General features: G+C 40.7%; 1 protein-coding gene across 2 annotated transcripts; it reads left to right on the forward strand.

The window, feature by feature from the left end:
• Positions 1-24,785, forward strand: LOC307015779 (serine/threonine-protein kinase TAO2-like). Of its 2 annotated transcripts, none has more exons than XM_079644606.1 (16): positions 1-48; positions 132-228; positions 938-1,051; positions 5,905-5,996; positions 6,309-6,402; positions 6,594-6,675; positions 7,367-7,537; positions 7,985-8,191; positions 8,836-8,964; positions 9,975-10,211; positions 11,040-11,168; positions 11,545-11,748; positions 14,750-14,989; positions 18,214-18,435; positions 19,211-19,393; positions 19,836-24,785. In XM_079644606.1, exons 2-16 carry the CDS (start codon positions 155-157, stop codon positions 20,892-20,894), a joined length of 3,237 nt encoding a protein of 1,078 aa, XP_079500732.1. In that variant the 5' UTR covers positions 1-48; positions 132-154; the 3' UTR covers positions 20,895-24,785. The 2 variants fall into 2 exon arrangements, with proteins under 2 accessions (XP_079500732.1, XP_079500733.1); XM_079644607.1 differs by having other exon boundaries at positions 18,214-18,426.
• Positions 24,786-25,614: the final 829 nt, after the last annotated feature.

Consider the following 25,614-nt stretch of genomic DNA (forward strand, 5'->3'; position numbering starts at 1 on the left):
GCTGGTGATGGGAGTACTGCCTCGGCTCGGCCTCAGACCTCCTCGAAGGTCAGTTTAACACAGCTTTTAAAGCATCATTATTTATGCGTGTTGTTTCTGTTTGTGACTCTTTGTGTCCTCTCTTCCTTTAGTTCACAAAAAGCCGCTCCAGGAAATGGAAATAGCTGCTATTACCCATGGTGCACTGCAGGGATTAGCATATCTTCACTCGCACAACATGATTCACAGGTAAAATATGTCAAATGTTTATTAAAGCTTTTTCTGACAAATTACAATATGTGTTCTATTACATTTAATGCAACACACAAAAATGTTTTGTATTGTTTACAAGGTGTTACATAAATAAAAAAAAAAAGATTTATAGATTATTTTCCATCTCTAACAATTAGGATAAAAATGTATTTAACTTAACATTTATAGCTTGTGAACGCCCATAACCAACTCAACAGATGTTGCAAACCCCTACATCTCTAGAAATAAATAATGTAGATAATACAATGAGAGCAGCAGCAATCCATTAAAAATAAAATAAATAATTATACAACACAAAAAAAAAATATTTTGATAAGGGCTGCAACTAACCATTATTTTTATCATTGATTAATCAGCAGGTTTGGTCTATAAAATATCAGTAAGTAATCTTGTTTTTTGAAAGCTTAAAGTAAAATGTTCTTGCGTTCACTAATCATTCATAGCTTGTTGATCCCTTACACTCTAAATCAGCTTTAAATAATCTTGAACAACAAAAAAATCAGTCGAATCAATGGTGAAAATAAACATGTGTAAACCCTTGTTTTTCAAATTGCATTCATAATAACAGTTAAGATGTGATGATAAAGGCTTTGAAATGCCTTGAAAGAGCCTGGCCATTTGTTGAATTGACCTGTTAAAAAGCAGCAGGAACAAACACTGTTAGTAAGGACAGATTCTTTGTGCAGGATGTGAAAGCGGGGAACATCCTGCTGACGGAGCCCGGACAGGTCAAACTGGGGGACTTTGGTTCTGCTTCCATCGTGGCGCCTGCCAACTCCTTCGTAGGGACTCCCTACTGGTGAGTTCCTTGTTCTACTACACAACATTTAATCAATGAGAGGGAAGTATGGGGACATTAAGGTGCCGTTTACAAAAGGACAAAACGGGTTGTATCTGCTACTTTTCTCTCGCGTATAGCTCGTTAGTTTACACGAGGCCGACGCGTAAACGGACCCAGCAAACGATAACGCGTCCCAAGGTGGATAGATCTGCAAACGGAACGCTCTAGGGCAGGGGTCTGCAACCTTTTTGACCAAAAGAGCCATTTTGCTCCTTTTTCCAAAACATTTTTTTGTCTGGAGCCGCAAAACATATTTCATAGCTTGATAGCTAATAAAGTTGTATTTATTGTTTATATCAGACAAAAACGACAGTTTTTTTGCATTTATTAGGCTATTTATTACATTATATAAAACTGTTGACCTCTAATAAGAAACAAAGAACTCCTATTAGGAGAATTAAAAATAATACTTTAAAATAAATTAAACACAGCACTTGGAGTCCTCTGCACATTTGAAGGAAAAAAAAATATTATTAAAATGGGCCCACTTTGAAATAAATAAAACATATAGCTGCACCCTAAAAAGAGTTAAAAGTAGGGTAGGTAAGAATGGAGAAACCAGCTCGAGTGCGCTAGAATTTGAAAATACACAACCGGAAAAAATATGCCTCTTCCTTCAGACTTTCTTACAGATTCCTTCCTCCAACACACACGAACGCGCATCATCAATGAAGCCACGAGATAAGTCTGTGCACAGATGGAAGGAAGACAGGCAGGTAGGCCATCCAGTTATTTTAGCCGGGCCGGCTAAAATGATTGGTCGTGCTTTTTACAGCGCTACGGCTTCCAGAGGTTAATTTTTGTATGTATTTATTGTCAAAGCATTTAATATATTCATTGCTTTAGGGACTTTAAGAGCATTCTATGGAATATAACAAAAAGTGTTTTCTGAAATAAATTACATACCCCATTGAATTATGACTGAAGATTGTCAGCTGTCTTCCTCTCCCTTGTTATTCCTCGATACGTAAAGGCTGCAGCACCTTTGACAACTTCTCTCTACATATCAAACATACCGGTAAACCAGCATCGTTTTCTGTGAAAGCATACAACTCTTTCCACACAGAATTAAATCCTGTGTTCCTCCGGTACTTTTCTTTGATTTATCCATAGTTCGCTCATCGAGCCGGGGGGTCAGGTTATTCACCCGCAGGAAAAGGCGCTCGCGCGGGACCATAGCAGGATGTGACGCATATTTTAGTTGACCTAATTAAAACCGTTTTGTTTTTTATTTATGTGTCACAGTATCACCTCAAAATACAAGATATGAAACATTTTCAACCATGCAACAAAATATAAATAGTCCAACAAATACTTTTATTTTATTTTCTTCTAATTTTTGTCTAAACTCAAGGGAGCCAGAGCAGAGGGCTTAAAGGGCCGCATGCGGCTCGTGGGCCGCGGGTTGCCGACCCCTGCTCTAGGGGATCAAACGGCTCCGTGTGTAAGCCCTATATGATCATTTTCTGATAACGATGAAATAGCCCCGTCTCCCTCTCCCCACGTCTCCCTCTCCCCACGTCTCCCTCTCCCCACCTCTCCTGCTCAGAGGTCAGCTGCTGGGCTGTCAGAAGAGGGGGAGGAGAAGAGAGGCTCCGTTTATTATTATTATATTATTATATCGAGTTGTTATCAATTTGTTTTAAAGCTCAATAAATAACAAAGAAGACCTTTTGAAATGTTAACGGAAACTCTGCCGCACGGTTCCCTCATCCCTTGGAAGAGGCGGAGAGGTGGGTGTTTTTCATCTGCTGGTGGACTACCAGAGAGATATACAGCAGGAGCACACGCCGTCCACCGCGGAGAATAAACAGAAGGGCAACCATGCTCCGGGGTCTTCTTCGCTGCTTTTGGTGTATTTTGTGGCGGCAGCAGCGTCACTTACAGGCCAGGCATATGTACTACAGCGTTTCCAGCGGGTCAGGCGGTCTCGTGTGAACGGACACGTTAATTGAACCGAATGCGTGTGAACTAGGAGTGTAACTGTTCACAAATATTTCGGTTCGGTACGTACCTCGGTTTTTAGGTCACGGTTCGGTTCGGTACGTTTTCGGTACAGCAGGAAAAACTATCACAAAACATTAAATATATATATATATTTTTTTATTATTATTAAACTGTGAATAATGTATTCACTCAAATAAATACAAAATATAATAAAATAAACATTAAGGTTCAGCATTTCGATGAACTGAAATAATCTGTATTTGAACTTTACTCTACTAGTACTCACAAAACATAAACTATTAGTTTTGGGTTTTTAATTATTATTAAACTGTCAATATTCACTCAAATAAATACAAAATATAATAAAATAAACATTAAGGTGCAGCATTTCGATGAACTGCAATAATCTGTATTTGAACTGTACTGTACTAGTACCTAAGCAGCCAGTTTGACATTATTTGCTTGTCATTGTATTTTCATGTTTTTTTTAAGAAAAATTCACTTGTCCACATTGCTTGCCGAAAGGGCAGATCTGCTGGCACTAACAATGTCTCCTGCTGTGGAGAACACCCTCTCGCTAGGGACAGAGGTAGCAGATACAGCCAGGTAGCGCTTTGCTAACATGGCAACATAAGGATTTTTGGCGTTTGTAATAGCTTTGGCTCGGTCTGAACTTTCTTTGAGTGGTGGAGGCTTAAATGCTAGTGGGAGTTGGGTTTGCACTTCAGTCTTTTTTCTTTTGGTACCGGTGATATTCACGTTCGGCTGATGCCTTTTCAAATGAGTGTGCAAGTTTGATGTATTGCCAGCCGCGTAACCAATCTTAGTTGAACAATGCCGACAAACAGCTTTGGTTCGGTCCACCTGTCTTTGTCCGTCATCCTTGTACGTAACTGCGAAACCAAAATACCGAATAATTTTGGTACGGGTACATGTACCGTTACACCCCTACTGTGAACGGAAAAGTTTTTTTTTTAAAGGAGACCTATCATGCTATATTTAAATGATATAGTGTATGACCATACCTATATAAGGTATATTTATACATTTTATTTTTCAAAATACCAAACAGATAATTTTTTAGCCATGCCTCGTTTCGCTCATTTTCGCTCTATTCCAAGCCTGTCTTTGAAAATTCTGAGCAGCAGCTCACCACGCCCCCCTGCAGAAGAGGGGGGCATGAGCCGGCGAGAGTCACGTTACCATGTTTGCTGTTATTACGAGTGTGGAATAAACATGTCATCTCAGAGCAATGCATGTGTTCAAGCATATTATCAATTTGATCCAGAAACTGACCCTGAAGCAGCGGAGGTTTTGGTGGAGGTGCAAACATCTCGGTTGCAGCAGGACGTTTCCCAATGGTTAGTTGACAACATACTTGTTAACCCTCCCGATTTTCGCGGGAGACTCCCGATTTCATTACCCTCTCCCGGTTTCTTCCCGGGGTCATATTTCTCCCGCCTTTCTCCCGATTTCTGACAAAATCAGATTTACACATGACTGTTTCCACTCGGACTTTAATACAGCTACACCATTGTTTGGTTTCCATGGTAACACGTCTCTTTAGTAGCGCGCGCAACTCAAAGTCTGAGAGGGTGAGACAGATATTCACAGAAAACAGAACAAGAATCGACAACTGCTCTACTCTCTCCTTTCCTGTAAAATACAGGTCCAGCCCACACATATGCTCCATCAAAGACAGTGCTAGAGGCCGCAAGGCAGTGCACTTACAACTACAATAAGCATGTTAATGTTAATCTAACAGCTCCGGCGATCCACTAGCACCCCCCCACCAATTTAGCATTTTGAAATGCTCCCGATTTCTGAGGTCTAAAGGTTGGCAAGTATTGTTGACAAGCTGTTGTCCCTATTTATTTTACTTTGTTTGTTACAATGCTTGCTACTTATTCCGTTCATATTTTGGCAAATTAGCAAGAATGCAATGTGTACAGTTTGTAACTTAGAGTTTGACCCAGCAATAAGTCTCTGAAAGGCAGGGGAAAGTTGTGTGGATAGAGGCAGAGCACAGCGGCAGGCAGGCAGCAGGCTGCGATACCCCCCCCCCCCCCCCCCCCCCCAACAGAGCGCACCCAGAGGACAGGCTGCGTCACCTCACTTTGTAACCCAGGAAAGGAGCAGGAATCCTGGGTACGTGAGTGTTAAAAGTGCATTAAACTGTTTCAATCCAACAGCCGCTGATGTGCACGGAAGTCTGTCCGTTTCGTTAACATTTGAATAGCCAAATGGACGGAAATCCGTCCTGCAGTATATGTGAATGAGAGGTTTGGCACATGGCCGTGGCTCATTCCCCTGATAGGTGGAGAGTTGACCAATAACCGGAGCACCTCTTTGTGACGTAGAAAAGTGTTGAAATCTGGATCCGTTTTTTTCAGATCCGTTGCAGCCCCTTTTTTAGAGATTTGGCTAAGGAGGAAAATAGAGAGGGTTGTGTTTTCTGACACTTGGTGAGTTCCCTGGAACACCAGGGACACATTCATGTATAAAAGACGTACAAAGGTGCATTTTGCATGATAGGTCCCCTTTCAACGAATTCGGTGCGTAAAATAAAACGTACCCGTTTCGTCCTCGTGTAAATGGGGCCTAAGACACGTGTAGAAAATAACTCCTCCCCTTAGGGAAGTTTAAACCGGCATTATCGCCCCTTATTGTGCTTTAAAGTTTACTTTCTTTAAAGGGCCCATTGTGCTTTGTGGTGGTTTCCCTTTCCTGTAGTGTAGGGTATATTTTCTTATTTCTTTAGAGGGGTGGGCAAAATATGGATATAAAAAAAAAATTGAGAGTAGAAGTAGCTCTATGAAATTCTTTAATATTCTATAACATCTACTGTGCTTTTTATTTTCCAGGATGGCTCCAGAGGTGATCTTGGCCATGGACGAGGGGCAATATGATGGCAAAGTGGACGTGTGGTCGCTGGGCATCACCTCCATTGAACTGGGTACAACATGCACGCTTAAATCAAATGAAACCAGATGTGATGAGTGTTGAGGGGATCATCTATGTCAAGAATGTTTTTTTTGCACTTTTTACAAAACTTGGATAAATCAGGGTTCATTTTATTGCGTCTCTTTGGGCTAATATGCAGTCTATGATTTATTTATGATTGTTCTAATCCGGATTTAATATAGAAACAGTTTGAGATTAGATATATCAAAGCTGTGTTACTGCAAGTACCTTTTTAAAAAATAAATCGCCATGACTTTGTTTCTAAATCTCTATCTTTTGACATTGTGCCGTTTCCTTTCCCCAGCGGAGAGGAAGCCCCCGCTGTTCAACATGAATGCTATGAGTGCCTTATATCACATCGCTCAGAATGAAAGTCCCATCCTGCAGTCCAATCACTGGTGAGGACATTTCTGTCTCCTGAATGAACGTTCAAATAAATAAATGAATAAAGCCGTTTTCTATGTTAAATATCTAAAGCACTTAAATGATGAACAACCACTGCTGCTCTCTGATTTTTAACACCCTTTCACAGCTTTCCCTGTGATGATTTTTAAAAATAAATAATAACATCCATTATTTTTCTCTGCAGGTCTGATTCCTTCCGCAACTTTGTTGACTCTTGCCTACAGAAGATTCCCCAGGACCGGCCTACCTCTGACGTGCTGCTGAATGTAAGAACTAAACAAATCATTATTTCACTAACAGAGTCTGCACTTTCTAGCTCTCTGTAATGTTGATGTATCTATTATTAACCGGTATATTTGTCTTTGATGATGAGGTATATGTAAATGAATTGAATTGTGAATCATTCATTTATTTACATTTTTTAAATAATAACTAAATAGAAATGGCTTCCAGTGACTTCCCTGCAGTGACAGCAAAGTTAAATAAAGAATGCAAATGTTGAATATGAACAATGCAATTTGACCAAATTAGTTTTGTGTCTTTGCCTCAGATAGAAGATATTGTTGACCGTTTTTTATGTTGCTCTCGGGGCTGAGACCGCTGCCTCACATAATAAGCAGCATCAATTCAGCCACTTTTTTTTTTTACTTAGGCTAACATTTCTTCAAAGAAAGTGACCATAAGTCTGCAAAAACTATCCGTATATGTATGATGTTATTGACCAATCCTTAAAAGACGTTCTTCCTAGTGAGGAAGTCTTGCAGCATGCACTGGAGACACGCTTAAATCACTTTAAAGTTATAATAGATCACCCTTCAGATTTTAATGACATTAAAGTAAATCTTAAAAAAAGTGGTCAACTAAGGAAAATATGGTTGACCTGCCCACTGAACACCACACAATAGCCTTCTCAGCATTAGTCTTGCTTACATGCCGTCTCCATCCTTTCTAACGCAGCATCGCTTCTTGTGTCGTGAGCGTCCGATGACTGTGGTCATGGACCTGATCGCACGCACCAAGGATGCAGTGAGAGAGCTGGACAACCTGCAGTACCGCAAGATGAAGAAGATCCTCTTCCACGAGACCCAGCAGAACGGCCCCGTTTCTGAGGGAGGGGACGACGAGGAGGTGAGGAGCGAGGAGACGTGTAACGTATGGGCCTTACAGGTCTTTGGAGGGATACATCATTAAGAAAAAAAGGTGGAACAATGGTTAAATCTTGACATCATGAGGAGCGGAAGTATTTAGTGTGTGTGTGTGTGTGTGTGTGTGTGTGTGTGTGTGTGTGTGTGTGTGTGTGTGTGTGTGTGTGTGTGTGTGTGTGTGTGTGTGTGTGTGTGTGTGTGTGTGTGTGTGTGTGTGTGTGTGTGTGTGTGTGTGTGTGTGTGTGTGTGTGTGTGTGTGTGTGTGTGTGTGTGTGTGTGTGTGTGTGTGTGTGTGTGTGTGTGTGTGTGTGTGTGTGTGTGTGTGTGTGTGTGTGTGTGTGTGTGTGTGTGTGTGTGTGTGTGTGTGTGTGTGTGTGTGTGTGTGTGTGTGTGTGTGTGTGTGTGTGTGTGTGTGTGTGTGTGTGTGTAGGTGGAGCAGTACCTGCTGCGGACAGGCACAGTGAACAGCATGGAGAGCTCCCAGTCGGTGCCCAGCATGTCCATCTCAGCCAGCTCTCAGAGCAGCTCCGTCAACAGTCTGGTCGACGCCTCCGACGACAGCAGCAACGAGATGGCCATGATGCAGGAGGGCGAGCACACCGTCACCTCCAACAGCTCCATCATCCACAGACCCACGGTAACAACAACACTGCCTGGACCCAAAGTGCACAAACATAAACATTTGTTTTTATTTGATTTTCCATGAATTTCTTGTGTAAGACTCTGTTGGCCAGTTGGATTTGAGGGACAGCTTGGCAACAGCTACTGTCAGTTTTGAGGTCCGTGTCCTGTAACCTGTCATTTACCCCCAGGGATTTATATGCTGGTAGTTTCATGTCAATATTATTTGTGTGAACAGATGAATAATCTATTTAAATGTATGAAAAGCACCCTTTACAAATGCAAAATAAAAAAGTATAAACTCACAAAAATGTTTTTGCAAATATGCAAACATATTCCACATATACAAAGGAAGTCTGTGAATACTATAATTAGTTTACAACATTTACAGATTACACATTTACACACCAATAGTTTTTCACAATTACAATTTAGACAAATCTACCTCCATATTTTCATATAGTATTTTGATTTGAATAACTTCTCTCTTTGTGTTTCAATGTTTTTGAATTAAAAAAAAGTTTCAGTCGTCATTTTTTTAAACTCCAGTTTTGATTTGCAAACACGTTTTTAATGGACATTTCAAATCCAAATGTATTTTATTTGCAATAAAGCATTTTTGATGAAAATGTCCGATGCTTCCCCCCACCTCCTCCCCAGGGTCAGGATAACATCTACGATGACCCCTACCAGCCGGAGATGGAGCAGCCGCAGGTTCCCTCAGCCGGACGCCGCCGAGCCTACTACCGCAACCGGGACCACTTCGCCACCATCAGGACCGCCTCCTTGGTGAGTTAATAATAATAATAATAATAATACTAATATTAATAATAATACATGGTTGTTGTATAGTGCTTTTCTAGGAACTCAAAGACGCTTTGACAGAGAATAAAAAAAAAAAAAAACAACAACAAAAAAAAAACTAAGAAATACAAAAAGAGATAAACAAAATAGGGGGGGGGGGGGCATCAGGGGTTGAATGCAGTGTTGAACAGGTGGGTTTTGAGTGATGTTTTGAATGCTGTGAGGGAGGAAGAATCTCTGATGGATTGGGTAGTGAGTTCCAGAGGGTGGGAGCAGCAACGGAGAAGGCTCTGCCGCCCCAGGATTTGAGGTTGGTCCGGGGGGGGGGCAGGAGGAGGAGGTCAGTCAGGTAGGATGGGGCCAGGTTATGGAGGGCTTTGTACGTCATGCGGAGGATTTTGTACTGAATTCTCTGGGGGATGGGGAGCCAGTGGAGCTTGATGAGGACGGGGGGGATGTGGTCACGGATTCGGGTCTGGGTGAGTAGACGGACGGCGGAGTTCTGGATGTATTGAAGTTGGTTGAGGATTTTTGCAGGCAAACCATAGAGGAGGCTCTTGCAATAGTTCACGCTCTTCCTGCTCCTTGCACAATGAGTCAAACCAGAGAACAAGGATTTGGCTAGGTTTTTGCTCATTTATTTATAACATTCATTGACAATATAGCCACATGTAATGCACATGAATATACAAGCAATAAGAGAGAGAATTATTTTTAATTCTAAGAACATTAAAATGAAAAAGGAGTAAGGAAATATTGATAGCTATTAGCAGGGGTTACATTGGGATTTGATATGTGGGGGGGCTCTGAGTGGAGGTTCTTGGGGGGGGGGGGGGGGGGGGGGATATTTTTATACACAAGACTAGAATAAGGAAAAATTAATTGAAAAATGAAGATATCCTAAAGTTTTGTGATTTGTGCGACATGACCCTTCATAAAGTAGATCCACACTTTAATTCATGAACTGAACCCCCCCCCCCCTTCCCTCCCTCCAGGTGACCCGTCAGATCCAGGAACACGAGCAGGGCTCTGCGCTCAGAGAGCAGATGTCCGGCTACAAGCGCATGAGGCGGCAGCACCAGAAGCAGCTGATGGGGCTGGAGAACAAGCTGAAGGCGGAGATGGACGAGCACCAGCTGAAGCTGGACAAAGAGCTGGAGAACCAGAGGAACAGCTTCTCCACCGAGGCTGACAAGCTTTCCAAGAAGCACCAGGCCATCCTGGAGAAAGAGGTGACCACAGAGCTTCACCTTTCAGTGGAATTTACCTAGAACAACAACCACAGGATCAGTGGGTGTTCGCACGGTTATATAGCATTACATGGAAGTGCTGCTGTGTCGCTATCTAGGAGTAGGCTATGATGAGTAAGGAATCATGTTTAGACATTTTCAGGTTATGCAACAAAAACACAACTGAACAGGACATAGTGGGCTTTAGTTTTGAAAATCCACATCAGTGACTCTGGTTGTCTGCTTTAATTCTGAAGTCAGATTTGTCTTTGGGAAAACATTCTTTATTATTTAATTTGACTAATTATTCACATACTAAAATGCTTGTTTTGATTTATTATGTCACGTTTATTAATTTGTTTTATTTATTAATATCAATAAAAAACAGACTTCATGTGAAAGTCAACACAATTTGACATTCAATAAAAAAATTGGTCAGTTTGTCAAAAATATATGAACACATCAAAATATATAATTAAATACTAATTAAATAAATGTTCTCAAAAATACTGTTTATTTATAAATAAATCAATTTATAAATTTATAAAAGGATCAATTATTATACAAGCCATTATACATTGAGAATATTCAATATATCATATGGCCTTTGAACCCCTAACCCTCACAGTCCCCTTGCTTCCACTCATACTGCTATTTAATCCATGTTTTACTTTATTATTTGTTTGTTTACCATGTAAAGCGGCCTTGGGTCCCTTGAAAGGCGCTATACAAATGTCATCTATTATTATTATTATTATTATCATCATCACCCATCTCTGGAGAATAAGCACTAAAGTTGTATTTTGAAATCTGAACTTTGACCTCCTGCAGACTAAAGCAGCTCTGGCTGAAGAGAAGAAGTTCCAGCAGCACATCCTGGGCCAGCAGAAGAAAGAGCTGACCAGTTTACTGGAGTCACAGAAACGGCAGTACCGCCAGCGCAAGGACCAGCTGAAAGAGGTCAGAACACACACTCACTCACTCACTCACTCACTCACTCACTCACTCACTCAGTTAAATGTTATTTTCATGATTGATTACAATGAAAGATTGCTTGTGTGATTAATCATTTAGTAAAAAATACTTTTGGGAAAGTAAAAGGTTTGAATAGAAATGCAGTATTGTTTTATTAAAAATTACAGTATGCAAAATAAAAACCATTGACTTTCTATTATTTAATTTATTTATGTTTATATTTGCACAGTGATGTTCTCATCATGTTAAAGATGATGTATTCTTTATTCTGGCAGGACTGATGTTATATATATCCAAACTGTTCTTGCACACAGTTTTTCTCACGCTGGTCTCTTACTTTCTCCTCTGCCGGGACTCCCAGGAGCTGAATGAGAACCAGTCGACTCCGAAGCGGGAGAAGCAGGAGTGGCTGATCCGTCAGAAGGAGTGTCTGCAGCAGATGCAGGCGGAGGAGGAGGCCAGCCTGCTGCGGAGGCAGCGGCAGTACTACGAGCTGCAGTGCCGCCAGTACAAGAGGAAGATGCTGCTCGCTCGCCACAACCTGGAGCAGGACCTGCTGAGAGAGGTACCGCACCTCAAATCCAAATAATAATAATAATAATAATAATAATAATAATAATAATAACAACAACAACAATATTAAAAAACACAACAGTTGAATATAGTAGACATAAGACTGATCTTTCTGAAATGTGTATCAGCAAAAATGAAGCATTCCCTCTCCATCTTCAAACTAAAGTTGAGTTTTCACACACAGTTAACAATAACAATGCAAATATTCTAGTGATATGCAACTTAAAAAAGGAAAAACTAAATTTGAAAATAAATAGATAATTTGGGCTTCCCCTTTTAATAGTAACTTTATGGGAAAAGATCCATAATGAAATTGAAATAATACTACAGGACAAAATCCCTTTAAACTGGGACGAATTTCTATTTGGGCTCGTACATTCAATCCCCACAAACTCCAAAACAAAACAATTATTTGGAATTCTTACTGTTGCAGCAAAAAAAGCAATAACTAGAAAATGGCTCAAAGCGGATATCCCTTCTCTTGACAACTGGTACGACAAAAACCATGAAATCTATGTAATGGAAAGAATCACCTTCTCAATGAGGCTTCAGGAAAACACATTTGAAGAAATATGGAGAAAGTGGAGAATTTACATATCCCAAAGACAACCATCCCTTGTTTGAATGTTTCTATACACCGATTGAATGTATATGTATAGATGTGTATATATGGTCACATGTATGTATGTGTGTATGTGTATGGAGTGTATATACAGGACTGTCTCAGAAAATTAGAATATTGTGATAAAGTTCTTTATTTTCTGTAATGCAATTAAAAAAACAAAAATGTCATACATTCTGGATTCATTACAAATCAACTGAAATATTGCAAGCCTTTTATTATTTTAATATTGCTGATTATGGCATACAGCTTAAGAAAACTCAAATATCCTATCTCTAAATATTAGAATATCATGAAAAAGTATACTAGTAGGGTGTTCAACGAATCACTTGAATCGTCTAATTAACTCGAAACACCTGCAAGGGTTTCCTGAGCCTTGAAAAACACTCAGCTTGGTTCAGTAAACTAAATCACAAGTATGGGGAAGACTGCTGATCTGACTGCTGTCCAGAGGACCGTCATTGACACCCTCCATCAGGAGGGTAAGACACAAAAAGAAATTTCTCAAAGAGCAAGCTGTTCACAGAGTGCAGTTTCAAAGCACATCCACAAAAAGTCTGTTGGAAGGGGGAAATGTGGCAGGAAACGCTGCACAACCAAGAGAGATGACCGCAGCCTTAACAGCATTGTGAAGAAGAGTCGCTTCCAGAATTTGGGGGAGCTTCAAAGACAGTGGACTGAAGCTGGAGTCCAGGTATCAAAAGTCACTGTTCACAGACGTGTCCGGGAAATGGGCTACAATAGCCGTATTCCCATGGTCAAGCCACTTCTGAACTCAAGACAACGGAAGAGGCGTCTGACTTGGGCTAAGGAAAAGAAGCACTGGACAGTTGCACAGTGGTCCAAAGTCCTCTTTTCAGACGAAAGCAAGTTTTGTATTTCATTTGGAAGTCAAGGCGCCAGAGTCTGGAGAAAGGCTGGAGAGGAGCAAAATCCAAGTTGCTTGAAATCCAGTGTGAAGTTCCCACAGTCAGCGATGGTTTGGGGAGCCATGTCAGCTGCTGGTGTTGGTCCACTGTGTTTCATCAAGCCCAGAGTAAATGCAGCTGTGTACCAAGAGATTTTAGAGCACTGCTGAAAAGCTCTATCGAGATGAGGAATTCATTTTCCAGCATGATCTGGCACCTGCCCACAGTGCCAAAACCACCAGTAACTGGTGTACTGACCATGGCATTACTGTCCTCGATTGGCCTGCAAATTCCCCTGACCTGAACCCCATAGAGAATATGTTGGGTATTGTGAAGAAGAAGCTGAAAGACACCAGACCCAACAATGCTAATGAGCTAAAGGCCGCTATTGAAGCATCCTGGGCATCCATAACACCTCAGCAATGCCACAGGCTGATTGCCTCCATGCCACGCCGCATTGATGCAGTAATCCGTGCAAAAGGATTCCCAACCAAGTACTGAGTGCATTAATGGACATTTTCAAATGTTTGATTGTGTTTTGCTGTTATAAATCTTTTTTTTTTACTTGGTCTGAGGAACTATTCTAATTTTTTGAGATAGGATTTTTGAGTTTTCTTAAGCTGTATGCCATAATCAGCAATATTAAAATAATAAAAGGCTTGCAATATTTCAGTTGATTTGTAATGAATCCAGAATGTATGACATTTTTGTTTTTTTAATTGCATTACAGAAAATAAAGAACTTTATCACAATATTCTAATTTTCTGAGACAGTCCTGTATATGTATGCATGCATATGTACATATGTTGCTATTTCAAACCACCCCTGTGTACTTTTTCGTTTTTATTTTACTTTGACTAATTTTGTTTGCTATTTCATTTGTCACTTTCGGGTCTCTAAAAATATATGATTTGAAAAACTGTACTTGTACTATAATGTGAACCCAAATAAATAAAGAATAAATAAAAATAAAAATAGATAAATACAATTCATAAATGTTTTTTAAAATGGTGCTCGTCTGCAAAACAATAATTCCAAAAAATCAAATCATTATTTGTCGCTATATTTCACTGGAATTATTGTTGTCAAACTTTTGGGAAATTAGGCTATTTCCTGTTTATGTGCTCAAAAGAAGATATTTGTTGAATAGAACACAATCATTTCTTTATGGCAAATAAACCGGAGTGGTGGCCATGTAGTGGAATATTTCTATTAGTATTTAAAAATAACAAAACATGAATACATCCATTCAACACCCAATTCCAAAATTGCACTCAAAACAACCCAAAATACAAAATCAAACGGAACCATTTTTTCTTTGTTTTTTAAATAACTGGAAAATAAAAGCTCATTCCTATTTCAAATACATTATACATAAAAACAATGATCGTTTCAGGGAAAGTGCAATAATTTCTACACCACACTTAATGTTCCTGTCCTCCCTCATGTGTTTCCTCCCCCAGGACCTGAACAAGAAGCAGACCCAGAAGGATCTGGAGTGTGCCATGCTGCTGCGGCACCACGAGTCCACCCAGGAGCTGGAGTTCAGGCAGCTGGGCTCTGTGCAGCGGACCCGGGCCGACTTGATCCGCACGCAGCACCAGACGGAGCTCACCAACCAGATGGAGTACAACAAGCGGCGCGAGCAGGAGCTGCGGCAGAAACACACCGTGGAGGTCCGGCAGCAGCCCAAGAGCCTCAAGGTGAGGGGGGGGGGGGGCGGGTGGTGTGCCGTATCTATCTATCTATCTATCTATCTATCTATTATCCATCTATTATCTTCATTATCTCATTTCGTAGATACATTCTGGAAATGTGTTGTATGTCCTGGATCATTTATTACCGGCAACTACTTTTAAACAAATATTTTGAGGAAATGTTTAATTAAAGGTGACCTATCATGCAAAATGCACTTTTGTACGTCTTTTATACATGAATATGTGTCCCCGGTGTTCCAGGGAACTCACCAAGTGTCAGAAAACACAACCCTTTCTCTTTTCCTCCATACCCAAAAATCTCAAAAAATGGGGCTGCAACAGATCTGATACAGACTGATCCAGATTTGAAATTTCTCTTACGTCAGAAACGGGGAGCTCCGCCTATATGGCCAACTCTCCACCTATCAGGGGAATGTGGGGTTGGGCCACGGCCGGCCATTGCCGCTCGAAAGCGCTGGAGAGGCTGTAGTACATATGCCAGGCCTGTAAGTGCCGCTGTAGTCTGCCACAAAAGCAGCAAAGAAGACTTCCTGCGCATGGTTGCCATGGTTGCCCTTTTGTTTATTCTCCGCTGTGGCTCTTTTTCTCCCTCCCCCAGGCAAGCGTTTGCGCCTCCTGCTGTAAATCAATGCAATCCCTCCCTCGCTGTAATTCTCTCTGGTTAGTCCACCAGCAGATGAAAAACACCCGCCTCTCCGCCTCTTCCAAGGAACGAGCAGAGTGCAGCAGAGTTTCAGTTCGCCGGTCAACATGTCCGTTAAAGTTTAAATCTTAGAAAAGTGCCGGTCAAAGGTCTTCTTTGTGATTTATTGAGCTTTAAAACAAATGAATAATGACTCTATATAATCATATAAGAATAAAACACGGAGGACGGAGATCTCTTTTTCTCCCCCTCTTCTGGCAGCCCAGCATCTGATCTCAAAGCACGCTCCCCTCTCCTGCAGGGGGGCGCCCAAGATCAAGGGCGCCAAAACCAATCATTTGTCATTTGTGTCAAACTTATTTCACAATAAGATTATATCTTGTCCTTATTTGATGAAAAACACAGGTTGAATGATTAAGACGCTTTGCAGAGAGTATCAGGTCAGGTTGTGGTGTTTTTACCAGCTGTGTTATGGCCACATTGCTTCCCTTCTGATAAAACAATGCATTCGCTTTTTTTCTCCGCCTCATTGTAGCGAAAATGGGCCCAAATATGGCCTTGTTTCTTTCTCCCAGGCAGTGGTGGCATTAGACTTTTTCGTTGTCCGTCATTTTGACGGACAGGATCGTAACATTTCCGTCATAATCCATTATTACCCGACGGGTCTATACACAACTCATCACTCACTCGCGCTGACGGGGGGGATATTCGGTTAACGCAGGGGTGTCAAACTCAAATACACAGTGGGCCAAAATAAAAAATTGGGTCCTAGTCGAGGGCCGGACTGGTTCAATGTTGATTGCAAAACTTATTGAAACAATCTTATTGCACATATTAAACCTGGAACTAACAAAGCTTAAATTATTGCCTATAAAAAGAACAGTACAATAAAATCAGTTGCATTCATTTCTTATGGCTCGATCTGCAGCTTTTCCGGAGTCATTTCTTATGATTACATTTTTCCACAGGCCAACAACAGCTTCAAAGAAACATTTTCCCTCAAAGAAAAACCAAACATGCCCTTCAAAAAGGAAACATCCATTAAAACCCAGTGTGCTGCTCTGTGATGCTACTTCAGATACTTGGCATCTCATCTTGGGTGCAAGTTCATCAATGTTTGTGCTCAGGCTCTGAGCTGAGGAAACCCTCAGGATTGAGTGAAGGTGTGCGTGCAATATACCGGCGGAACAGATCTAATGGTAATTTAAAAATGATCCTGCGTGCCGAAATTAAATCCACCAAGGGATTTGGCCCGCGGGTCTTGAGTTTGACATGTATGCGCGACCACTGCTCCCAAGCCCTGTTGTTGCCCTTTTCCTTTCTGTTAAATAAGGTTAGTTAGATCCGAGTCTTCCTGGCAGTTCATAGTGTGCCGCTGCCCGGTGTAATTCAAATGTACTGCCGCGCGCAGCACAGACACACAGCTGCTGCCCAGCCGCAGCACCGGAAATGGAACTGCTGGGGGGAAAAAAACGGACTATCAGAGATGAAACGTTATCTTTGATTACCGTAATTTTCGGACTATAAGGCGCACCTGAATATAAGCCGCAGCAGCTAAGTTGAATGATGTGTACATATATAAGCCGCACTGGACTATAAGCCGCAGGTGTTTTAATGTTTAATTATCATATGTAAGGGTTCGTGCACAGAGGGGATTGTCGGGAAAGAGATGGCTGTTTGAGGAAGCTCCCATTTATTAACATTTCAACAAACAAGTTGCATATTTGAATAACGTATTCAAGTGTTACCATTTAGTGCAATAGTAGCTAAAGAACATGTACTGTGCTATGTAAACTGTACTGTATCACATAGCGTTTCAGACACACAAACTTAAACGGTGCGTTTCCAGCGCACGTTTAACACCTTTGCACAAACTGTCTCTCTCTCGTAATGTCTGTCTGTCTTGCTCTCGTTCTGTCTCTCGTAACACTCTCGGTTCCACTTTTACTTTTGCGCACTACCTGTCTCACTATTTTCCGGCCTCCAGCTTTTCCTGCTGGAGCCCGCCGCTTAAAGGTGGGGGGCGCAGACCGGCCATAGAGCCCATAGAGTTAAAGGTGGTGGACTGTAACCTGTAAAATCCATAGATTTAGGAGGTCCCCTAGTGGCCGTTAGCTGTAAAAATCCATAGATTAGCCGCACCGTTATATAAGCTGCATGGTCGAAAAAGGCGCGGTTTATAGTCCGAAAATTACGGTATATTTCGTCTCCTCCTTTTTCGTCAACGAAAGTAAAGATAAATTTTGGCAACGTTTTTATTTAGTAAATTACATTTTCATCTCGTCCTTTTTCGTCAACGATATTGCATGTTAATATCGTTATTGTTTACTGACGTCGGTGCGGTCTCGTCTTAGTCATGGAAAAAAAGGTTGTTGACGAACATATTTCGTCATAGTTTTAGTCAACGAAATAAACACTAGTTGTAGGTCATGCAGTGTGAAAAGAAAATGCTAAGGAAATTGATGAAGTCCACTAAACTATTCAGATGGGGCACCCCAAAATTACAATATAGAAAATATTTGTACATTACTTTGGTGCTATCTGACTGATTTTACTATCATTTCAGACCAAAGAGCTCCAGATCAAGCGTCAGTTCCAGGAAACCTGTAAGATCCAGACCCGGCAGTACAAAGCGCTGAGGAACCACCTGCTGGAGAGCACTCCCAAATCCGACCACAAGGCCGTCCTCAAACGCCTCAAAGAGGAACAAACACGTAAGCTGGCCATCCTGGCCGAGCAGTACGACCACTCCATCAACGACATGCTGTCCACACAGGCTGTGAGTAAGGCAAGGAACCTCCGCGCACCGCCCACTGCAACACCAACACAGACACACACTGCAACAACACATATTTATCATATTAACACAATAAAAACAAAGTAGTATTTTAGGACATCTACAAAGAAGATCACCACCTTTTTTATTTAGCTGGATATACACTATAGCATTTTACAGAAGTGATTCAAAGCATAAAAAAACATTTATAAAAGCTACAAAAAAAGGGTAGAGTGCAGTGTAACAAAATTAGTAATTATTTAGTTGTAAAGAATAATTCAGAAAATGGTTGAATTTCACACGTCATTCAACAAAATGGAGAAAAAATAGAATCTTTGAAAAACAAAATATCATAACTAAATGATGTGGGTTATTAATACAGTATAAATCTTGAACAAAAGACACTTAATATATTTAATCCTAGAGAAAAAGCCATTATTTCAATAACTATTTAATTTATTGGCAGCGATATTGTTAATTGTTTTAATTATGTAAATCATTAATAACCAAAAATAACCTTTTTTCATTATTGTATATCATTTGTGATTTTTGGTCGGGCAAAAATACTTTTTTTTTTTAATTTAGGCAATTCTTTATTTTGTGAAATGTACCTAAACCTTGAACAAAAAAAAGTTCAGCAGATCAATGATTATTGGTTTTCATTTAGTTTAGTATAATTCTTTATTTAAAACACTGAATAACACACTCATATAAACAAACCGTCCAGCTGTCCTTATCATCATAAAGCCCCTCCGGTGCTGACGCTCGTCCCGTTTTGTCCCCTCAGCTGCGCCTGGATGAGACGCAGGAGGCGGAGTACCAGCTGCTGAGGATGCAGCTGCAGCAGGAGCTGGAGCTGCTGAACGCGTACCAGAGCAAGATCAAGATCCACACGGACACGCAGCACGAGAGGGAGGTCAAGGACCTGGAGCAGAGGGTGTCCATCCGCAGAGCGCTGCTCGAGCAACGGGTACGTTACAATGCCTCTTCAAACAATACACCAAGCAGCTTTTATTGTTTTATGTCGGCCAGTCTATTTTAACCACAACACCATATGAGTTTCATAAGGATCCATTTGTGTTCATCGTTGTTACTTCATTAAGAAAAAAACTCACAAATGAACCAAACAAAGCCATTTGACTTCCGTAGATATCCGTAATGATAAGAAAAACAATCAGAAACATCTAAAGCCAAACATACATGAGTGAAGAACGTACAAGTATATACATGCATTTTACGTAAATTGTACGAAAAAAAAAATCATCAAAAAATGTACATGAAAAAACTCAGAAATGTAGACAAACGTTAAAAAATGTACATGTACAAATTTACGTGAAAAAAATCTCAAATCCATAAAGGAAAAACATACAATAGATAGCAAAAAGGAAAACTGTGTAATTACCCTTGTTCAGATCGAGGAAGAGATGCTGTCCCTGCAGAACGAGCGCTCGGAGCGGATCCGGACTCTGCTGGAGCGGCAGGCGCACGAGATCGAGGCGTTCGACTCGGAGAGCATGCGGCTGGGCTTCAGCAACATGGCGCTCAGCGGGATCCCTGCCGAGGCCTACAACCAGGGCTACCCCACCCCCAGCCCCTCCTCGGGCTCCAGCGGCTGGCCCTCGCGGCCTGTCCCGCGCTCCGGCAGCCACTGGACCCACAGCGTGCAGAACTCGGTGTCCACGCCCTCCTGGCGCAGTCAGAACCACGGTGGGGGGGCCTTCAGCCGCGCAGAGTCCGTCGCCTCGTCACACGGCCTCGGCAGGGACAGTGAGATGTACAAGAGCGGCAGCCGGGGTCACTCCTCCTCGTCCTCCTCGTCCTCCTCTTCCTCCCACCCCTCCCATCACCCCTCCCACCACCACCACCACCACCAGCAGCAGCAGCAGCAGCAGCAGCAGCAGCAGCAGCAGCAGCAGCAGCAACAGCAACAGCAGCAGCAGCAGCAGCTGCTGCTGCAGCAGCAACAACTGCAAATGCAACAACAACAACAACAGCAGCAGCAGCACTACCTTCCCCAGCACTACCAGCACCACCAGAGCACGCCGCAGCTGTACCGCGACCCCCATGAGAGCAGGGAGCGCGAGCGGCCCCGGGAGTGGGGGGGAGGAGCCAGCAGCCACTACCCGCACCACTCCCAGGGACACCACCACCACCACCACCTCGCCTCCCATGCCTCCTCCCAGTCTCTGGCTCTGCTGCCTCCCCCGCCACCGCCTCCTCCAATTTCCCTGTCTTCCTCCTCTCCTCCGTCCTCCGCCTCGTCCTCTTCGTCGTCACAGGGAGGATACGGCGGTGGCGGCGGCCTGAGCATCAGGGGCCCGGGCCTCATGGCGCTCAGGAACAGCCCCCAGCCCCTGAGGAGGACGGCGTCCGGAGGGCCGGGGGGAGGCGGGGGGAGCGACGGCGGGCTCAGCCGGAGCACGTCAGTCACTTCTCACATTTCTAACGGCTCCCACCTCTCTTACTCCTGATTCTCTGATCTGAGCTCTGCTTCTTTTTAAAAGAGAGCTTTAGGTTTTTGACATATTTTAAGATGCTTCTTAGAGCCGGAGCAAAGTTAATACTTAAAAAACTTAGAAATACCCCGATTTTAAATGTAAATTATTTCCTTTCCTGATGTGTACAGGGACTTAAAAGTGTTCCTGATGCACAAAGAAAGGACGCCTTTTTTATTTAGTCACTACAGAAGTATTAAAATCACTGCTAACCTCTTCCAAACATTATTAATGAGTTGCACAGGAGGTGTCGGAACTAAACAATCCCAACAAATGAAACACAACGTCCACATGTGAAAATTGAGCCATGTGCCCCAATATGAACAAGACAAAGTATATCTAAAAAAACAAAAAACAGACCAGAATTTGTGCATTTGTTCATTGTGCGCCACATTGAATCTGTTGCACGGTAACGGTTGAGCTGCAGAGAGCGGGTTTAAAGTCCAGCAGGTCTACCTTCTGGTTTTCAGGCGACTGTTGTGGAGCTTCCACTTGGCTAGCAGTGCTTTAAAAACCACTGTAACTATGTAAATAACGGTAAATTGTAAACCAAGTTTTTTTTCTTTCTTTAAAAAAAAAAAAAGTTACATACGTTCAGCGAGGCGGGCGGAGGGCTCGACCAAGGGAAGATTCCTAGAAAACACATTTCTTTTTGTGTGTAGTGATAAATAAGGTTCTGTAAATGACAATTTAAAGAAACACTGCCACCTGTTTGTTGGGCTGACCCAGGACAACTTTACCACTGCCCTTAAGTCCCCTTAAAGGGGCGGTCTGCCTGTTTGGGAACTTTGGTGGGTTTTTTATCGCGTATAAGGAACATTGTAGGTATATAGAAATGACAGAAATTACCCTTACCCAGGAGGGGAGGGGAACAATATTCTGAAATAATTTAGAATTTACAAGATTTAAGTGTTACTTTAAGAGAAAAAAAAACCTCATCAATGTACAAGAAAAAAGGTCATCATTTTACTGGATAAAACTCAAATTTATGAGAAAAACTACTATCTTTTAAGTTGTTAATTTACAGAATAAATTCTCTAGGATTAAAGTCTTACATTTACTATATAAATAGTTCAAAATGTAAGGGAAAAAAACAGATTCATATCAAATTGACAATAAACATTTGGATACTCAGATTTATTTTACTTCAATTAGGCTTTTTCAGTGCAAATTAATGTCTATAAACCAAGACAATTACTTGATTTTTAAACCAATTTTTTAAATTATAATTATACCACTTACACAATCATTTACATTTTAAAAAGCAAATCATAAAATGTCCCGAAATGTCTGACTGCTCCTTTAAAGGGACGTTGCCAGAGAGTATTTTTGAGTGAGCCAAGCACTAAGTGTGTGTGTGTGTGTGTGTGTGTGTGTGTGTGTGTGTGTGTGTGTGTGTGTGTGTGTGTGTGTGTGTGTGTGTGTGTGTGTGTGTGTGTGTGTGTGTGTGTGTGTGTGTGTGTGTGTGTGTGTGTGTGTGTGTGTGTGTGTGTGTGTGTGTGTGTGTGTGTGTGTGTGTGTGTGTGTGTGTGTGTGTGTGTGTGTGTGTGTGAGACCTCCACCTGTTGTTTCCCCTTTCTTCACAGTCTGCTCTGCATCTGTAGATAGATGTACATGTTGCATTACAAATAAATTAGTTACAGTTACAGTGCATGGATCTTGTGTACAGACGTCATTTGTATGGATAACGTGCACACTACCTATTTATATAAATGCGTATAAATACATGTAAGATACCTGTAAATGTAGCAGGTATATACTGAAGATTGTTCACTGTCCAAACACTTTGACTTGCATTGTACTTAGCAGTGTACATAAAGCACTAACTGAGACTGTGTTAGAGTAATAATAATGATGTACGTGTTGTTTTAGACAAATAGACGCTATCATTATTATTACCTCTACTGCAGCTGTAATATTTATGTTGTATGCTCATTTTTAACCACTAGGTGGGGAAATAAGCGCAATTTTACTGTGATAGAGCTATAAAAAAAAGAAAAAATATTAATGTTTCTAAGGACTACCTTTCCCAGCATTCCTTTGGGCAGGCCTGAGTTCCAATTTTGACCTTTTATTGTTTTGAGCCAGTATTAAAGTTTGGAACGCCCACAGTGGAGCTGAGTCATTTTCATAATCTTTCAGACTATTTCATGACGTTCGGTGCCATGTTTTTATTTCTATTATTATTTTCCAGCTCATAAAACACTGTAACCTGAAAAATATTTCGCCACAAAGTGTTCAATATTTAGTAATATAAATACGCATTATGACATGAATGGTAATATGAAAATACATTGTGTCAAATATATATATTAAGTTCTCCAGTTTGTGGAGAACATTTTTACACTTATCTCATTATCTTGAGTGTTATTTTATTAATTTGACAAGTAATGAGTTTAGTTTAAATAAGAACATTCACAAATATTTGTTAATTTCTTTATATTTTACATCAAAGATAACAGTTTTATCAGATATTACTTTAATGTTCTATACAAAATGTTTTTTCGTGTAAAATATATAAAGAATTATTATGAATGATAATGACTTGTTGTGCTGTAATTGCTTATTGATCAGATATTGAACACTTTGTGGAGCTTTATTTGCAGGACTTTTCTGGACAAACAGCTCATAATTTGATTTTGCACGGCGTGAATGGGTAGAAAAATCATCGGGTCACTTCCTGCTGCGGCGGGAACTAAATCAGCGGACTTCCTGCCAACATGGCGTCTGCAGGAGGCCGACCTCAGTGTGATCTGATGCTGTCTGTCGCTGTCACGTCTACCTCATTTGCACTGATAGTAAAAGAATGTTTGGGCGGACTTCAAATAATACTTCTTTTTTTTTTTTTATGCAGACTTTGTATTATTGCTTCAATATTTCAGTTCCTGTATGTGTGCAACTGTTAGATAGTAAATGCAGAAGGAGGGGTTGTAAAACAGTGGAAGCTGGGAAATGTTTCTAAATGTCATCTTTACAAGCTGGACTTTTAACACTAAAATATGTTCAGGTGGAGAAAACAAACTCACCCCACATGTTGTGTTGATGGAGATGACTCCCTCAACAAACAAAAAAACCTCAAGAAAATGTTTGTGAGATTTCATTTTGCCAACTTTTATTTTTATTTTTTAAATATTGTTTTGTAAAGATGCTTATCATTCCGGAGATGCTTTTATGTTTAATGCTGCACTCAGAATACATCTCCTGCAGAGAGACTAGATGTCAATTCTTCCCTTTTCTATTGTTGAGTTTACTGACATCAGGATTTCTGTGTTTTCATCTCCTCCAAATGAAAGGAACATTTTGGGAAATGTGCAGGTTTGCTGTCAGATCAGTCATTATTTCCATAATGTCAATTCATTTGACAAAAGAAAACAATGAAATGTTAAAATGTCTTGTTTTGTCCGAACAGAAGTCCAAAAGCTCTAAATATTAGGTTTAAAAGATGTAAATTCAACTGTTTTTAAAATGGGAAGACACTGCTAGTTCCAGACTGATGGCAAACAAGCACATTTCCCATAAAGCCGTGCTGTTATAACTTTAATTCATCCATAGGTTTACTTCATTTTTCATGTGGTTCTATATTTTCCCTGATGCAGTTGTATATTTTTCTGTGGGACAAAGTCGCCTCCTCCACAGGAAACCCCCCCCCCCCCCCCCCCCCCCTGTTTGTGGCCTGCAGGAAGATAACTGACAGGAAGGATGAAGATGATGAACATGAGTCTGATGGATGTGTGATGGATGGATTTCAATCTGGTTTTTACAGCTGGAGATCGAGTTTAACATGTTCAGGTTCAAAATGTTGAGACATTAGTTGTACAGAAACGTAACGGAAAATACATTTGGAGAAATAAATGAACAAAAACAGAAGTGTCTCTTTGTTTTTATTTATGGGGTCTTTAACTGGTGCTAGAAGAAACATTTTTGTGTCATAATGCAAGAGATTTTTGATATATACTTTATTCCAATGTTCTTGTTTGACCTTTCTTTGGTCTGCTCATCATGCTTTGTCTTGGTAATGATTTGTCTTTCACTTAAACTTTTCATTACTTTTGATTTGTCCTCTTTTCCCTATGCACTTTATCCTCAAACTAACTAACAATCTGAAAATAGTTAAACAAAAACATGCCATAATGTAAAAAATATTTATAAATTAAAAACCATTATTTTGACGAAACTAAGTAATAATGGTAAGCACCTAAGTAGAAACGTACAAATAAATAATTCAAATAAGGAACAAAGTGGAAACTGATTATTTTCCAGATTAAATCAATTAAATGACGTTTTTTCAATATGTCGTGATATATTGTTTAAGTGTACTACCATTTCTTTATTTGCGTATATCTTTGTCTAAAATGTCTTATCCTGAAGGAAATGAACTTCCGGTGACCTAAAACGTTATTAAAGGGGAGGCGCGTGCTGCACGTTGTTGGCTGCTTCCCATGACGTCACAATATAAACCAACCAACCAGAGAAGCCGTGAGGTCACTCTAAAATTGTCACAGTAAAGGCCTTCATTGAAAATGATCCTTAAATTCTTAATGTATGAAAGGAAGCGTACTTTAAAAAATATTAAAATGTACAATACTGTGACTTTTATAACTAAAAACCATGATCCAAACATTTTTCATTACAAATGTATTATATATGTTAGTATTCATTCTTTGATCAATTGTTAAGTGTTGTTTTCAGTCAGTAT

Source organism: Notothenia rossii, assembly GCF_949606895.1.
Source record: "Notothenia rossii genome assembly, chromosome: 8".
In the NCBI taxonomy this organism is placed as follows: Eukaryota; Metazoa; Chordata; class Actinopteri; order Perciformes; family Nototheniidae; genus Notothenia; species Notothenia rossii.